At 38.1% G+C, this 17,822-nt stretch overlaps 5 protein-coding genes and 1 non-coding gene across 6 annotated transcripts; 3 read left to right on the forward strand and 3 right to left on the reverse strand.

Annotated features, from left to right (window-relative positions):
* The first annotated feature begins 83 nt into the window (after positions 1-83).
* On the forward strand, positions 84-2,548 carry LOC123421766 (photosystem I P700 chlorophyll a apoprotein A1). Its single transcript, XM_045107597.1, has one exon. It carries the CDS (start codon positions 296-298, stop codon positions 2,546-2,548), a length of 2,253 nt encoding a protein of 750 aa, XP_044963532.1. The 5' UTR covers positions 84-295.
* LOC123421767 (photosystem I P700 chlorophyll a apoprotein A2) lies at positions 2,482-5,623 on the forward strand. The gene has a single exon (XM_045107598.1). It carries the CDS (start codon positions 2,574-2,576, stop codon positions 4,776-4,778), a length of 2,205 nt encoding a protein of 734 aa, XP_044963533.1. The 5' UTR covers positions 2,482-2,573; the 3' UTR covers positions 4,779-5,623.
* Positions 5,624-5,628: 5 nt separating this feature from the next.
* Positions 5,629-5,700, forward strand: TRNAR-UCU. The gene has a single exon. It is a non-coding gene; the product is annotated as a tRNA-Arg (tRNA).
* Positions 5,701-5,719: 19 nt separating this feature from the next.
* Positions 5,720-7,439, reverse strand: LOC123421769 (ATP synthase subunit alpha, chloroplastic). The gene has a single exon (XM_045107601.1). It carries the CDS (start codon positions 7,338-7,340, stop codon positions 5,826-5,828), a length of 1,515 nt encoding a protein of 504 aa, XP_044963536.1. The 5' UTR covers positions 7,341-7,439; the 3' UTR covers positions 5,720-5,825.
* A 2,562-nt stretch (positions 7,440-10,001) lies between these two features.
* Positions 10,002-11,324, reverse strand: LOC123421774 (ATP synthase subunit a, chloroplastic). Its single transcript, XM_045107606.1, has one exon. It carries the CDS (start codon positions 10,943-10,945, stop codon positions 10,085-10,087), a length of 861 nt encoding a protein of 286 aa, XP_044963541.1. The 5' UTR covers positions 10,946-11,324; the 3' UTR covers positions 10,002-10,084.
* Positions 11,325-11,431: 107 nt separating this feature from the next.
* Positions 11,432-16,585, reverse strand: LOC123421763 (DNA-directed RNA polymerase subunit beta''). The gene has a single exon (XM_045107595.1). The coding sequence runs from the start codon at positions 16,561-16,563 to the stop codon at positions 12,130-12,132; it is 4,434 nt and encodes a 1,477-aa protein (XP_044963530.1). The 5' UTR covers positions 16,564-16,585; the 3' UTR covers positions 11,432-12,129.
* Between the last annotated feature and the right edge of the window lie 1,237 nt (positions 16,586-17,822).

Here is a 17,822-nt window from a genome sequence, read left to right on the forward strand (position 1 = left end):
AGATTTTTTCTTACGCCGAGAAATATTTGTTTTTTCAAGATAAACAATGTCCGTTAGGCACCTAACCTTTATGTCATAATAGATCCGAACACTTGCCTCGGATTGACTTTAATATATAATTGCTCCAGTGAATAACTAAAAAAAAAGAAGGGTGGTAGTATAGTAAAGAAAAGAACTAATCACAATATCTATCTTTCAAAATCTATCTTTCAAAATCTATCTTTCAAAGATTCACTAAAAAAAAAGACAGTTGGCGGGTCTCTTTGTATGTCTTGTCCGGAAAGAGGAGGAGTTAATGATTATTCGTTCGCCGGAACCAGAAGTAAAAATTGTTGTGGATAGGGATCCTGTAAAAACATCTTTTGAGGAATGGGCGAGACCCGGCCATTTCTCAAGAACACTAGCTAAGGGCCCTGATACTACCACTTGGATCTGGAACCTACATGCTGATGCTCACGATTTCGATAGTCATACTGGTGATTTGGAGGAGATTTCTAGAAAAGTTTTTAGTGCTCATTTCGGGCAACTTTCCATTATCTTTCTTTGGTTGAGTGGCATGTACTTTCATGGTGCCCGTTTTTCCAATTATGAAGCATGGCTAAGTGATCCTACTCACATTGGACCCAGTGCTCAGGTAGTTTGGCCTATAGTAGGGCAAGAAATATTGAATGGTGATGTAGGTGGGGGTTTCCGAGGAATCCAAATAACCTCTGGTTTTTTTCAGCTTTGGCGAGCATCTGGAATAACTAGTGAATTACAACTCTATTGTACTGCAATTGGTGCATTGGTTTTTGCAGCGTTAATGCTTTTTGCTGGTTGGTTCCATTATCACAAAGCCGCTCCCAAATTGGCCTGGTTCCAAGATGTAGAATCCATGTTGAATCACCACTTAGCGGGATTATTAGGACTTGGGTCTCTTTCTTGGGCGGGACACCAAATTCATGTATCTTTACCAATTAACCAATTTCTTGACGCTGGGGTGGATCCTAAAGAGATACCACTTCCTCATGAATTTATCTTGAATCGGGACCTTTTGGCTCAACTTTATCCTAGTTTTGCCGAAGGAGCAACCCCTTTTTTCACTTTAAATTGGTCCAAATACGCAGAATTTCTGACTTTTCGTGGAGGACTAGATCCAGTAACCGGTGGTCTCTGGCTGACCGATATTGCACACCATCATTTAGCTATTGCTATTCTTTTCCTAATCGCAGGTCATATGTATAGGACCAACTGGGGTATTGGCCATGGACTTAAAGATATTTTGGAGGCTCACAAGGGCCCATTTACAGGACAAGGCCATAAGGGTCTTTATGAAATCTTAACAACGTCATGGCATGCTCAATTATCTCTTAACCTAGCTATGCTAGGCTCTACAACCATTGTTGTAGCTCATCATATGTATTCTATGCCTCCCTATCCATACCTAGCTACTGACTATGGTACACAACTTTCCTTGTTCACACACCACATGTGGATTGGCGGATTTCTAATAGTCGGTGCTGCTGCACATGCAGCAATTTTTATGGTAAGAGACTATGATCCAACTACTCGATACAACGATCTATTAGATCGCGTCCTTAGACACCGCGATGCAATCATATCCCACCTTAACTGGGTATGTATATTTCTAGGTTTTCACAGTTTTGGCTTGTACATTCATAATGATACCATGAGTGCTTTAGGCCGTCCACAAGATATGTTTTCGGATACCGCCATACAATTACAACCTATCTTTGCTCAATGGGTACAAAATATCCATGCTACTGCGCCTGGCGTAACAGCTCCTGGTGCAACAACAAGTACTAGCTTAACGTGGGGAGGCGGCGAGTTAGTAGCAGTAGGTGGCAAAGTGGCTTTGTTACCGATTCCATTAGGAACCGCAGATTTTTTAGTCCATCACATTCATGCATTTACCATACATGTGACTGTATTAATACTTTTGAAAGGTGTTTTATTTGCTCGGAGTTCCCGTTTGATACCCGATAAAGCAAATCTAGGTTTTCGCTTTCCTTGCGATGGGCCTGGCCGAGGGGGAACATGTCAAGTATCTGCTTGGGATCATGTTTTCTTAGGTTTATTCTGGATGTACAATGCAATTTCGGTAGTCATTTTCCATTTCAGTTGGAAAATGCAGTCGGATGTTTGGGGTACCATAAGTGATCAAGGGGTGGTAACTCATATTACAGGGGGAAACTTTGCACAGAGTTCCATTACGATTAATGGGTGGCTTCGAGATTTCTTGTGGGCACAGGCATCGCAAGTCATTCAGTCTTATGGTTCTTCATTATCTGCATATGGTCTTTTTTTCTTAGGTGCTCATTTTGTCTGGGCCTTCAGTTTAATGTTTTTATTCAGCGGCCGTGGTTATTGGCAAGAACTCATTGAATCTATCGTTTGGGCTCATAACAAATTAAAAGTTGCTCCTGCTACTCAGCCTAGAGCCTTGAGCATTATACAAGGACGTGCTGTAGGAGTAACCCATTACCTTCTGGGTGGAATTGCCACGACATGGGCATTCTTCTTAGCGAGAATTATTGCAGTAGGATAGTGGCTAGGAGGATTTGAAAGGCATTATGGAATTAAGATTTCCCAGGTTTAGCCAAGGCTTAGCTCAGGACCCCACTACTCGTCGTATTTGGTTTGGTATTGCTACCGCACATGATTTCGAAAGTCATGATGATATTACTGAAGAACGTCTTTATCAGAACATTTTTGCTTCTCACTTTGGGCAATTAGCAATAATCTTTCTATGGACGTCCGGAAATCTGTTTCATGTAGCTTGGCAAGGAAATTTTGAATCATGGATACAGGATCCTTTACACGTAAGACCTATTGCTCATGCGATTTGGGATCCTCATTTTGGTCAACCCGCTGTGGAAGCCTTTACTCGAGGAGGTGCTGCTGGTCCAGTGAATATTGCTTATTCTGGGGTTTATCAGTGGTGGTATACAATAGGATTACGCACCAATGAAGATCTTTATACTGGAGCTCTTTTTCTATTATTTCTTTCTACGCTGTCCTTAATAGCGAGTTGGTTACATCTACAACCCAAATGGAAACCAAGCCTTTCGTGGTTCAAAAACGCGGAATCTCGTCTCAATCATCATTTGTCAGGACTTTTCGGGGTAAGTTCTTTGGCTTGGACAGGACATTTAGTTCATGTTGCTATTCCCGCATCCAGGGGGGAGTACGTTCGATGGAATAATTTCTTAGATGTATTACCCTATCCCCAGGGGTTGGGACCCCTTTTGACGGGTCAGTGGAATCTTTATGCCCAAAACCCTGATTCGAGTAATCATTTATTTGGTACCGCTCAAGGAGCGGGAACTGCCATTCTAACTCTTCTTGGGGGATTCCATCCACAAACACAAAGTTTGTGGCTGACTGATATGGCTCACCATCATTTAGCTATTGCATTTATTTTTCTCATTGCCGGTCACATGTATCGAACTAACTTCGGAATTGGGCACAGTATTAAAGATCTTTTAGAAGCGCATACTCCTCCGGGGGGTCGATTAGGGCGTGGGCATAAGGGCCTTTATGACACAATCAACAATTCGATTCATTTTCAGTTAGGTCTTGCTCTAGCTTCTTTAGGGGTTATTACTTCCTTAGTAGCTCAACATATGTACTCTTTACCTCCTTATGCATTCATAGCACAAGACTTTACTACTCAAGCTGCTTTATATACTCATCACCAATATATTGCGGGGTTCATCATGACAGGGGCTTTTGCTCATGGAGCTATTTTTTTCATTAGGGATTACAATCCGGAACAGAATGAGGATAATGTATTGGCAAGAATGTTAGACCATAAAGAAGCTATCATATCTCATTTAAGTTGGGCTAGCCTCTTTCTAGGATTCCATACCTTGGGCCTTTATGTTCATAACGACGTCATGCTTGCTTTTGGTACTCCAGAAAAGCAAATCTTGATCGAACCTATATTTGCCCAATGGATACAATCTGCTCATGGCAAGACGACATATGGGTTCGATATACTCTTATCTTCAACGAATGGCCCCGCTTTCAATGCGGGTCGAAGCCTATGGTTGCCCGGATGGTTGAATGCTGTTAATGAGAATAGTAATTCGCTTTTCTTAACAATAGGACCTGGGGATTTCTTGGTTCATCATGCTATTGCTCTAGGTTTGCATACAACTACATTGATTTTAGTAAAGGGCGCTTTAGACGCACGCGGTTCCAAATTAATGCCGGATAAAAAGGATTTTGGGTATAGTTTTCCTTGTGACGGCCCAGGGCGCGGCGGTACTTGTGATATTTCTGCTTGGGACGCATTTTATTTGGCAGTTTTCTGGATGTTAAATACCATTGGGTGGGTTACTTTTTATTGGCATTGGAAACATATCACATTATGGCAGGGCAACGTTTCACAATTTAATGAATCCTCCACTTATTTGATGGGATGGTTAAGAGATTACCTATGGTTAAACTCTTCACAACTTATCAATGGATATAATCCTTTTGGGATGAATAGTTTATCGGTATGGGCTTGGATGTTCTTATTTGGACATCTTGTTTGGGCTACTGGATTTATGTTCTTAATTTCTTGGCGGGGGTATTGGCAGGAATTAATTGAGACTTTAGCATGGGCTCATGAACGCACACCTTTAGCTAATTTAATTCGCTGGAGAGATAAGCCTGTGGCTCTTTCCATTGTGCAAGCAAGATTGGTTGGATTAGCTCACTTTTCCGTGGGTTATATATTCACTTATGCAGCTTTCTTGATTGCCTCAACATCAGGCAAGTTTGGTTAATTTAGTTTGTTTTTTTGTACTGTATCAGCACCTAGTTCATTACTCTTGATAGAGAGGGAGGATCCGCCTTCTTAAATTTCTTTTTCTATTTATTTTTCCATCTAGGATTAGAACCGTATACTTGATAATAATAGCAACGGCACATTATGGCAAAAAAGAGTTTGATTCAGAGGGAGAAGAAGCGGCAGAAATTAGAACAGAAATATCATTTGATTCGTCAATCTTTAAAAAAAAAGATAAGAAGCAAAGTTTCTCCCTTGAGTTTGAGTGAAAAAACGAAAATGCGAGAAAAATTGCAATCCCTACCGCGTAATAGTGCACCTACACGCCTTCATCGACGTTGTTTTTTGACCGGAAGACCTAGAGCTAACTATCGACATTTTGGGCTATCCGGACACGTACTTCGAGAAATGGTTTATGAATGTTTATTACCGGGTGCAACAAGATCCAGTTGGTAAGGATAAAATACCCTTTCGTATTTGTATGGATTTCTGGAATTGATAATCATAGAGGAGCCCTCTTTACCATTCTGTATAAATGGACTATTCTATTTGTATAGATATGGTAGAGGGACGTATCGAACCCTCTTTTATCCACTAGTTACCCCTCTTTAGTTTAAGAGTATAGAGCAGTTTGGTAGCTCATAAGTCTCATAACCTTGGGGTTGCGGGTTCGATTCCCACTACCGGCCCCATACTCCTTCTTTAATGATATATGCATGATATATACATCATCCATTTGTATCTGGATTTTTTGATTTCCTAAAAGAGTTTTGGTCTAACAGTTTTTTCTCGGAAGAAGACAACAAATAAAAGAAAGAATAAAAGAAAGAATAAAATACGAAAGAAAAGCGTCCATTGTCTAATGGATAGGACAGAGGTCTTCTAAACCTTTGGTATAGGTTCAAATCCTATTGGACGCAATCTTATTTCTATCTATTCTTTAAATAACTATACTAAACTAAAAACAAAGAAAACTTTTTTGCATGATTCAAATAACAAGAGTAGACATGCAAAATAACAAGAGTAGATATGCCAAATTTATTTGTTACTGAAGGGAAAACCGTTCCAGCTGTTCCTGAATAGCTTCCTTCAAAAGGATTTCCGCTTGCTCGGTGAATGTCTTGCTAGAAGATATAATTTCTTGGAATTGAGGTTTAGTATCTTTTAGGTGTTTACGTAACTCATCCAGAAATTTATTTACCTGTTCGATTTCTAACGAATCAAGATATCCTCTTGTTCCGGTATAAATAGTAGCTATCTGCTCTTCCACTGGGAGAGGATTTGCCTGGGATTGTTTAAGCAATTCCCTTAATCGTCGACCCCTTGCCAATTGATTCTGACTTGTTTTATCGAGAGCAGAGGCGAATTGTGCAAAGGCTTGTAACTCTGCGAATTGAGCTAGTTCCAATTTTGATTTGCCAGCTACTTGTTTCATGGCTTTAATTTGAGCCGCGGATCCTACTCTGGAAACAGAAATACCCACATTAATAGCGGGTCGAATTCCGGCATTGAATAGATCCGCCGATAAGAATATTTGTCCATCTGTAATGGAGATTACATTAGTAGGAATATAGGCGGAAACGTCTCCAGATTGAGTCTCAACTATTGGTAAAGCGGTCATACTTCCTTCGCCTAAAAGAGAATTTAATTTAGCGGCTCTTTCTAAAAGGCGTGAATGCAAATAAAAAACATCCCCTGGATAAGCCTCACGGCCGGGAGGTCTTCTTAATAGAAGGGACATTTGGCGATAAGCTTGTGCCTGTTTGGAGAGATCATCATAAATTATTAAAGTATGCCGTTCGCGGTACATAAAATACTCAGCCAGGGCTGCTCCCGTATAAGGAGCGAGGTATTGTAATGTAGCAGGTGAATCCGCCATTTCAGCTACTACAATAGTGTATTCCATGGCCCCCTCCTCATGGAAAGTAGTTACTACTTGAGCTACGGAGGATGCTCTTTGACCGATAGCTACATAAACACATATTACACCTTGCCCTTTTTGATTGAGAATTGTATCTGTAGCTACTGCTGTTTTGCCAGTCTGTCTGTCCCCAATAATTAACTCTCGCTGACCGCGCCCTATAGGAATCATCGAATCGATAGCAATAAGCCCTGTTTGAAGAGGTTCGTATACGGAACGCCTGGAAATTATACTTGGAGCAGGAGATTCAATTAAGCGAGATTCGGAAGCTATAATTTCGCCTTTCCCATCAATAGGTTTAGCCAGAGCATTTACAACACGACCCAAGTAAGCCTCACTCACGGGTATCTGAGCAATTCTTCCTGTTGCTTTTACAAAACTGCCCTCTTGTATCATCAACCCATCGCCCATTAATACAATCCCAACATTTTTGGATTCCAAATTCAGAGCAATACCCCTAGTACCTTCTGCAAATTGGACTAATTCACCCGACATTATTTCACCAAGACCTATAATACGAGCAATCCCATCCCCCACTTGAACTACGCGACCTATATTCTCAATCCCTACTTTCCTATTATATTGTTCAATACGTTCGCGGAGAATTTTATGAATTTCGTCGACTCGAAGGGTTGCCATTAGTGTTTCTTGACTCTTTTTTCGAAAGCAAGGGGAAAAATAATGCCTAAATTCTAAACGAAAGTAGAAGTTCAAGGCCTAATTAATTTAATTATCTCTTCCATTCCAGGGACCCGAGAATGCCAATATTAGCACGAATCGTACGGAAATGTAACTCGGTATTCAAACAACTATTCAGAGTTCCTAGAGCTCCTTGTACGGCCTGTTGGAAAACCCGCTGTCGGACCTGATTCATTGCCCTTTGTTTTTCAAAATAAAGGGTTTCGTTTTTAGACTTTTCTAATTGTTCCAAACTAATAGAAGTAGCATTAATCAAATTTGCTTTTTCTCGTTCTATCTCAGAGTATCCATTCATTCGATACTCATCCGCTTCTAGTTCGACTTTCTGTAATCGAATCCGAGCTTTTTCGAGTTGCTCAATGGTCCCTCTACGCAATTCTTCTGAATTTCGAATAGTACTCAAGATCCTCTGTTTTCGATTATCTAATAAATCTTTTAATGAAAGTAGATTATTTTGTAAGTTTACAACTTTTATGATCTCTTCCCGAACCAAACATGAATCTTTCGATTCATTTGGCTCTCACGCTCCTTTTTTTCTTTTTTTGCTATAGCAATTTCCATATCTTTTTTTAAGTATAAGTAATGAGCCTATCCTCTATCTTATTTTTTATGTTTATATTTCAATATACCGAAACCTATATAAGACTAGATAAATATTAAGAGGACTCTTCCGCCTAGATAAAAATATATCATGGTCAGCAAAGTTGTTTCTTTATTTATATTTGCCCTTTAGTTAATAATTTCAATTTCATTAAGAAAAACTAACTAAATAAATGGAAAATGAAAATTAATAGAATTCTTTTTTTTTTTTCTTCAAATCCAAAAAATTTCTCTTTTTTATACATAGGTCGTCGATTCGGCATTGGTTAAAAAAGGGCAGGGTGCCCCTTCTTTTTTTTTCTAGTAAATAGTTCAAACCATTTTATCGATATGAGTGTTCTATATCAGATAAATTTTACATTAGCTATTTCCCGTTTAAATTCGGTACTAATACTAATATAGTTGTAGAAAGAGTACCTCTTTTTGCCTGGACTTCAAGCAGTTTAGCTTTAACCGTGTTAATGGTCTCACATTCTTGGTTTATAGAGAATCAAAATTGATTTACCAATGAGTCGCGAAATGCTATGGTTCTTCCATATGATTTCTGAATTTATTCAGAAGTAATTCGTCGAGATCGTGCACCCTTTTCTTATTTATCCGAAAAATACTAAAAAATATTCTAAAGTGCAGCCGGATAGATCCAATCTATTCTTGAAATAGACAACTCGCACACACTCCCTTTCCAAAAAAAATCAAAACACCAACCACTACAGTTAGATTTATTAGATTTGTTGCTAAAATATCGGTATTAAGCCCGAAACTGCCAGCGGATGGCCAGTGAGCTAAAAAAACGAAAGAATGGGTTACATTTTTCATATGCTCTCCTCTTATAGATAGGACGAACAAAGAACAAAGTTTTTCGATCACTTACTTCGCTCGCCCTTTTTTGATCGGTTTTTTTAATGCAAATAGATTCAATCTAGTAATTTCTTTTAGATTAAGTCTTAGGTCTTGTTTGACCGGTGAAAGGCTTCCTTTGTTGAAATGTTCCGTTCCCAAAATTCCTAAAATAAAAGGAAAAAACTTTCCACTTTCCTAAACTAAGGACGGGAAATAAGAAGGCGAGCATATCTTCTAAATTAATCATACTCAACTCAGCCCTTCCTAGAATGCGGTATTATCTGTCCCGATAAATAGATAATTCCAGGAGTAATAAATAGGAGTAAATTAAATAAAGTATTGATATAATTGGAATTGCGGAAGCAAATACCAATTTACTAAAAAAAGAAAAAAGTATCTAATCGAAATCGAAAGAACTTTTTTTTTTAGGATTAAACAAAAGGGTTCGCAAATAAAAGCGCTAGTGCCACAACTAGTCCATAAATTGTTAAAGCTTCCATAAAAGCTAGACTAAGCAATAAAGTACCTCGTATTTTACCTTCTGCTTCTGGCTGTCTCGCAATACCTTCTACAGCTTGTCCTGCAGCAGTACCTTGACCAACTCCAGGTCCAATAGAAGCAAGCCCTACGGCCAATCCAGCAGCAATAACAGAAGCAGCAGCAATTAGTGGATTCATGGTGAGTAGTTCCTCGTGTCAAAAAAAAAGAAATGGTTAAGGATACAATCAACCAAAAAATTCTTACTTCTAAGCTCTATTGGGGAGAAGTAAAGTAACTAAAAAGTACAAATTGAAATCAAATTGAAATGTGAATTGTCCGAACTACATAGAAGGGAATTCTATATCCATATATCGGATTAGATAATGAATCTAACCTAGGAATATATAATATAATATCAATATCCTATATACATTTGTTTCTTCTATTTTGTTTGCATATTTTCTCATTTTCTATTGAATCGGATTCTAAAATCATTGCTTAAAGTGGAAACCCGCATAAAAGAGGACTCCACTTATAGATATTAAGGATATTTATTATAGTATAGATCTAGCCTGACTCCACCCTCCTTAATGCATATATACTTTGAAAATTCCATAATATAGTCTATTCTATTCTCTCTCCTACAACTCTAGGCTATATATTCATACGCATTTCTAACTATTGCAACCAAGCAGATTATCTGGAACCATGCATGAATTGAGCTAAGCTGAAAAAAAAAATACTATATTCCAAAACTAGTCAATTCAATGATGACCCTCCATGGATTCACCTATATAGGCTGCGGCTAATGTTGCAAAAATAAGAGCTTGAATACCGCTTGTAAATAATCCAAGAAACATGACCGGTATAGGGATTACTAAGGGGACTAAAGAAACAAGAACAACAACGACTAATTCATCCGCCAATATATTCCCGAAAAGTCGAAAGCTAAGCGATAATGGTTTTGTGAAATCTTCTAGGATGTTAATTGGTAAAAGGATTGGGGTTGGTTTAATATATTTCTCGAAATAGCTCAATCCTTTTTTGCTAAGACCAGCATAAAAATATGCCGCTGACGTGAGTAAAGCTAAAGCAACAGTAGTATTTATATCATTCGTGGGCGCTGCTAATTCCCCATGGGGTAACTCTATAATTTTCCAAGGTAAAAGAGCACCCGACCAATTTGAAACAAAAATAAAAAGGAACATAGTTCCAATAAAGGGAACCCAGGGACCATATTCTTCTCCAATCTGAGTTTTGCTCAAGTCTCGAATAAACTCAAGGACATATTCAAAAAAATTCTGCCCGTCGGTCGGGATGGTTTGTGGATTCCGAACAGCTATGACAACTGAACCTAGCAAGATAGTAATTACGACCCAAGAAGTGATGAGTACCTGGGCATGAATTTGAAAACCTCCTATTTGCCAATAGAAGTGTTGGCCTACTTCTACACCCGATATATCGTATAACCCCTTGAGTGTTTTAATGGAACAAGGTATAATATTCATATTGTCCTCTGATAAAAATTGAACTTCAAAAAAGGAATTCTTTTGATTCAACCATCTCTTTCTCAACTCAGCAACTTGAACTATTAATTTGATATTTAGGATACCAAGAAAGCACATCAGATCATAATATATATCAATACCCTCTAATATATATCAATATTCCCCTTCTTTTTTCTATGCAAAACAAATTCTATGCAAAAAAAGATATAGTAAGTCATTCCATAAATCTACGCAGTTGTCCAAGAATTCACTATATATTCTTAATCAACGATTTCTTATATAGAGAGAACGGCCCTCACAAATTGAAAATACTAATTTGTTAAGAATCAATCGAATTGAAGTCATAGTGTCATCGTTGGCTGGAATCGATATATTCGCGAGATCCGGGTCACAATTTGTATCGACTAAAGAAATAGTAGGAATTCCCAAAATGGCACATTCCCGAAGAGCTATATACTCTTTTTGCTGATCAAGGACGATCACAATGTCTGGCAATCTCGTCATATATTTGATCCCGCCGAGATACCTTTGTAAGGTAGATAATTTTCTCTTCAAGATTGCCACATCTCTTTTTGGGAGATGGTGGAATTTTCCCATTTTTTCTTCCGCTCTTAAGTCTCTAAATTGAGAAAGTCTAGTTTTCGTAATCGACCAATTCGTTAACATACCACTGAACCACTTTTTATTAACATAATGACAACGAGCCCTTATTGCAGCTGATGCTACTAAATCTGTTGCTCTTTTTTTGGTACCAACAATTAAGAAACTTTTTCCCTGACTTGCTGCATCAAAAACTAAATCACAAGCTTCTGATAAAAAACGGGCCGTTCTAGCGAGATTTATAATATGAGTACCTTTACGCTTTGCCGAAATGTAAGGGGCCATTTTAGGATTCCATTTCTTAATACCATGACCAAAATGAACTCCTGCTTCTATCATCTCTTTCAAATTAATGTTCCAATATCTTCTTGTCATTTTTTCCACACTTCCTTTTTTTTTCATCCTAACATTCCATTACGGAATTTATTTCTTTTTGAAGATTAAGAAAGATCCGAAATAGCTTGAAATAAATAAAATAATAATTGTTCTGAGAGAACCTTGTACTAAGAGTTGGCCATTGATACATTGATACATGGTATAAACAAAACCTTAATTTAATGAATTAACTGACTTGTTTTACTTATTAAAATAAAAATCTTAAAAATCTAAAATTTAACCTGTTAGTGTTCTAAGTTCAAAAGTCTAGTAAAGTAAAAAATATGTTTTATGTATCCTTAGGGTTAAATGTTAAATGGGGGTTTTTATGTCTCATAAAAATTGTTTGTTACGTCAGAATCTGAAGAAACTAATTCTGTATGGAGAAACAAAAAATCTCTCATTTCCGACGCGAATAGATTTTTTTTTTTTATTTCGAAATAAAGGTTCTTGTCTTGTGGGGAACGATGCACAAATTTTTGGAATCCGGTACCAACAGGTATAATCCCCCCCAGAACTACGTTTTCTTTCAAGCCTTTCAACCAATCAATGCGACCTCGTAGGGCAGCTTTTGCTAAAACTCGAGCAGTTTCTTGAAAACTTGCTTCAGATATGAAACTTTGGGTATTCAGGGAAGCCCTTGTTATTCCCAATAAGATTGCCCGATAATAGATCGATTCATCCAAAGCTCGCCCTGCTCGTTCCGCTCGCAATAGTCCGATTAATTCCCCAGGCGAAAAAACATTAGACATTCCATCTTCGGAAACCCGCACTTTTGATGTTACTTGGCGTATAATAATCTCTATATGTCTATTATGGATCTGTACCCCTTGGGATCGATAAACCTTTTGGATTTTATTAACCAAAGAAATACGACTTTGGGCTATGGTTAGCTCAGCTCCAATCAAGAATCCCCAAGGGACCCCAAGAATTCTTGGTATACGCTCATTCCAATCCTCAATTCTCCTTTCGAGATTGGGGGATAATGAATCAATTGAACGCGCTTCAAAGATTTGTTCCACTTTTGGAAGACCTTGCGTTATGTCACTAGATCTCGATTTTTCATATATAAACGTAACTAACCTATCTCCCTTGTAAAGGATTTCTCCATAATGACCATTAACAGTTGCTCCTGTAGTGGCCAAATAAGGTTTAGCTGCTCTTATAACAAAGGAATCCATATTTACACTGAAAATTTGACCAGATTTTTTTATGTGCGATTTAAATAGACATACATTTTCACAAATAAATTGTCCAAGGTGAATTATTGCCAATGTCTCTTCCCAAGAATCATGATGGACAAAGTGACAATTCAAAAGGAATGGATCCAACATTATGTTACTATCGAAATTGGAAATCCTTTTATTTTCATCTATTAAAGAGTATTTAAGTTCTTGAAGTACTTGGAAGGTTTGTTTCAAATTGTCAACGAACAAATATTTTTTTAGCAGGATTTTATTATGCGTTAGTAAATAGTAAGATGAAGAAAAATGCGATATACTAGCTACAATAGCCCCTAAGGGCCCAAAAATTTCTAGAATAGGAATTCTAGGATTCCATTCTTTTATCGCATTGGGATGTTTTGAATTCTTGAATAAACCAATTCGAGAACAGTTGGATGCCGACAAAATCATCAAAGATTGGTATTCTTTATTTCGATTCAACAAAGTGCCAATAGCTTCTTGATGTTGGCTAAGTGATTCAATCTTCGCCTTGGAATAAAAAGAATTGCTATTGGCGCGATCTAACCTATTATGGGGAGTCGGTCCTCCACTTGTCCTATCATACCTTTTTCGTGTATACGAAATAGTGGACTTGACTAACTCAATTCTTAGGAAATCGCGAATAAGATCATTTGCTCTTACCTCAACAAGGGAAGCACCAGCCTTTTCTTTTTCTTCTTGTTCCCAATTCACTACTAAGCAAGTTCTAACAAATTGACTATTTGTGTGATAAATTCTTTGAGTTAACTTGCTATTTTCATGATAAATAAAATTGACAAGTCGAATTTGGAGATTATTTTCTTCTTGCAAGAGATCCTGCGGGAAAAGTGTTGCTAAATTTCTTCCTTCGTCCATTTCATATGCCACTGTAGGGCGAACGGAAACAAAATACTTTTCCTTGCTCTTGAGAATTTTTTTCCGTTGAACATAGACCCAATTTTTCTTTTTTTTTGATTCCTTAGAATCTTTTTTTTGTCTTTCTGGCGGTATCAAACACCCACCTAATATCTTATCTGCCTCTTCAGGAAAATGAATATCTCCGGAAAATATTTTGAGTTCCGTATGGCTTTTTTTTCTCTTCACTCGGACCAGTCCGCCTAGTCCACTTCTTGTATTTTTTGTGAGTTGTGTATCCACTCCAATAATACTATTGTCAAGTATCTTTAGGGATGAAGATCTCGGCAAGATATGAAGTTCTTGAAGAATGAAAAAAAACCGATCTACTTCTTTTTGGTATTTTAGACTAAATTCTTTTGTTCCTCGATGCTCAATCAAACCCTCTTTTTTTAAGATGGAATCTTCCTCTGGGCTCTCGTATTCGTCCTCTGAGTCTTCTTCTGAGTCTTCCTCTAAAGTACCATATTTTTCCTCGCCGCTTTCCCCGGGGCTGCCATATTCGTCTTCTGAGTCTTCTTCTAAAGTTCCATATTCGTCCTCTTGGGTCCTATATTTGCTCTCTGGGTTCCCATATTCCTCTTCTGAGTCTTTCTCTAAAGTCCTATATTCGTTCTCTGGGTTCCCATATTTGTTTTCTGGGCTCCCATATTCGTTTTCTAGGGTTTCATATTCGTATTCGTCTTCTAGGATTCCATATTTAGATTCTTCTAGGGTTTCATATTCGTCCTCTCGGGTCCTGTATTCGTGTTCTAGGGTCTCATATTCCTCTTCTGAGTCTTCCGCTCGAGTCCTATATTCTTCTTCTAGGGTCCTATATCTAAATTTAACAATTCCTGAACCCTTTTTATCTTTTCTGTATCGGGGATCGTCAAAATAAGCAAAAATAGTATTTCTACGTAAAACACCCATAAAGGGGATTTCAATCGAAATCCCAAAACAGGATATTAGTTCTTTCTCTTGTTCTTGATGATATTGTAATGGAATGACGAACCTATTTCTTCGCTTTTTCGCCAACAAATCTGAATTATCTTGAAAAATAGAAGGATAGATCAAATTCCAATGGCCATTGGACATGATTCGATCCGACGTTGAATAATCAAGAATTTCCCTATCTTTTTTACCATAAGTATTCATTTGATCTTGATCCTTGTGGAGTGAAAAAGACGCTATACTGGATCTGCACATACTTACGGATAATATCCATAAATGGCTTGTTTTTGGTAATCGACGAAGATTACCATATTGATATTCGGGCGCATGGTAAACATCAGTACTCCAGTGCATTTCGCCGTCTGATTCAGAATAAATATGCTTTTGTACCCTTTCTTTAAAATGTAAAGTGGACGTTCCGGCACGAATCTCCGCAATTACTTGTTCAGATTTTACATATTGATCATTTTGCACTAGAATCAAGCTTTTTGAGGGAATATTCACACTATATAGAATATCTTGACTCTGAATAGTTACATGCAAGTCTATATAACATAGAAAAGCAGGCTGTCCATGACGGGTACGTGTGGGGTGAACCAAATTCTCATTGAATTGGATTTTTCCATTCGAAGGGGATCGTACAAGGTCGGCAGTACCCCCTGTGAATACTCCGCCAGTATGAAAAGTTCTTAATGTTAGTTGAGTCCCTGGCTCCCCAATTGATTGACCCGCAATAATACCTACGGCTTCTCCCAATTCCACCAGATCACTATGAGTAGGACTCCGGCCATAGCATAATTGACAGATCCAAGAAGTGCTTCGGCAAGTAAAGGGGGTTCTAATATATATTGGTTGTGCTCGAAATGGTTGTGCTCGAAAGGCAGTTATGAATCGATTGACTAATCCAATTCCAATATCTTGATTTCGCGCGGCAATGCATCGTGAACCGATATATATATCGTCTGCTAATACACGACCAATTAGTGTTTGGACAAAAAGTTTTTCCGTCATCCCATTTTGAGGACTTACAGAAATACCTCGGATAGTACCACAATCTCTTCTACGCACAATAATATGTTGAACTACTTCAACAAGTCTACGTGTAAGATATCCAGCATCTGCTGTTCGTACAGCAGTATCTACAACCCCTTTGCGGGCTCCATAGCAGGAAATTATATATTCTGTCAAAGAAAGTCCCTCGCGTAAATTGCTTTGAATAGGTAAATCAATCATTTGTCCTTGAGGGTCCGACATTAATCCTCTCATACCTACTAATTGGTGTACTTGAGATGCATTTCCTCTGGCTCCTGAAAAAGACATTAGATAGACTGGATTAGAAGGATCCGTTATCCGAAAATTTGAATTCATTTCTTGTTTCAAATATTCACTTGTCGCATACCATATCTCAACAGATTGGCGTAATTTTTCTACCGCGTGTACAGCCCCATAATAATAGTGTTTCTCCAAAAGAAAACTCTGTTGTTCCGCGTCTTGGACTAACCATCCCTTAGAGGGTATTGTTAAAAGATCCTCGATTCCTAACGAAATCGATGTAGTAGTGGCTTGATAGAAGCCCAGAGTCTTTAGTTGATCCAGTATATGGGATGTATATCCCATTCCAAAATGATCTATTAATCTGCTAATAAGTCGTTTCATACCAGTTCCGTCTATCTCTTTATTATGAAAGACCAGATTGGCCCGTTCCGCCATACATAAGTACCCCCTTTTCGGCTGAGTAGGATTCGACAATTGCTGAGTAGGATTCGACAATGGGCCTGAGTCAGTGATTCGAAAATTTAATTAACTTAATTGCCTCAATCTCAATCTGGATTCGCGTGGCAAATAATGATGATACTAGGGAAATCGGAATGCCCCCCGAAAGCAAAGGGGAGGGGCATCGCCGAATCTAACTTTCTTGTTTAGGTAGTGTATGAATAGGCCTGACTAAATCCTTGTACGGCTTCCTCTATTTCTCTATAAAAAGAAATATGACCAAGAGTGGTTCGAATGTATATCGAACGAATTTCTTTTTTTCTATTTCCCATTATTAGATAGTGAGCATAAATCTCATGATAAGTCCCCAAAGATTCATATTGAATTTCAATCGGAACTTCTCTTGACCCAATGACGCGTTGATCCAGGTTCCATCGTAGCCACAAGGGACTATCTAAACTGATTAGTTTTTGTCTATAAGCTCCCAGTGCATCATAAGAACTAGAAAAATGGGGTTCTTTATCTTTCCTATACTTAGAATTATTATTATTGTAATTGACTTTTAAATTTGGATAGTTTCTGAAACTATTATATCTATTTGCACAAATACCTCGACGCTTTCCAATTGTTAATACATAAAGCCCGATAAGCATGTCTTGGGTTGGTACGCAAATAGGATCCCCAATAGCAGGAGATAAGAGATTCATATGAGAAAACATAAGTAAACGGGCTTCCGCCTGAGCTTCCAAGGATAAAGGTAGATGAACAGCCATTTGATCTCCATCAAAGTCTGCATTGAAACCCTTACACACTAATGGGTGTAAAGAAATAGTACGCCCCTCTACTAAAGTGGGTTGAAAGGCCTGTATGCCTAATCTATGCAGAGTAGGTGCTCTATTTAACAGTACAGGATGTCCCCGCATAACTTCTTGAAGTATTTCCCATACAATGGGTTCCTTTTCCCAAATTTTCCTTTTAGCAATCCTGACATTAGAAGTGGCGCGTTTCGTGATTAAATCGCGAATTACAAATAGCTGAAAAAGCTTTATTGCTATCTCTAGAGGTAATCCACATTGATGTAATGAAAGCGAAGGACCCACAACAATGACAGAACGCCCCGAGTAATCGACCCGTTTCCCAAGCAGAGTCTCGCGAAACCTTCCCTCTTTACCTTCAATTACATCTGAAAGTGATTTGTATACTTTATTGTGACCATCCCTCGTCGGTTGCCCGCGGGACCCACTATCAAGAAGTGT

Source organism: Hordeum vulgare, unplaced genomic scaffold, assembly GCF_904849725.1.
Source record: "Hordeum vulgare subsp. vulgare unplaced genomic scaffold, MorexV3_pseudomolecules_assembly, whole genome shotgun sequence".
NCBI lineage: Eukaryota > Viridiplantae > Streptophyta > Magnoliopsida > Poales > Poaceae > Hordeum > Hordeum vulgare.

Excerpts from the sequence above, each read along its gene's own strand:
- LOC123421774 (XM_045107606.1), bottom strand. The coding sequence starts at position 10,945 with ATGTGCTTTCTTGGTATCCTAAATATCAAATTAATAGTTCAAGTTGCT.
- LOC123421766 (XM_045107597.1), top strand. The coding sequence starts at position 296 with ATGATTATTCGTTCGCCGGAACCAGAAGTAAAAATTGTTGTGGATAGG.
- LOC123421769 (XM_045107601.1), bottom strand. The coding sequence starts at position 7,340 with ATGGCAACCCTTCGAGTCGACGAAATTCATAAAATTCTCCGCGAACGT.
- LOC123421763 (XM_045107595.1), bottom strand. The coding sequence starts at position 16,563 with ATGGCGGAACGGGCCAATCTGGTCTTTCATAATAAAGAGATAGACGGA.
- LOC123421767 (XM_045107598.1), top strand. The coding sequence starts at position 2,574 with ATGGAATTAAGATTTCCCAGGTTTAGCCAAGGCTTAGCTCAGGACCCC.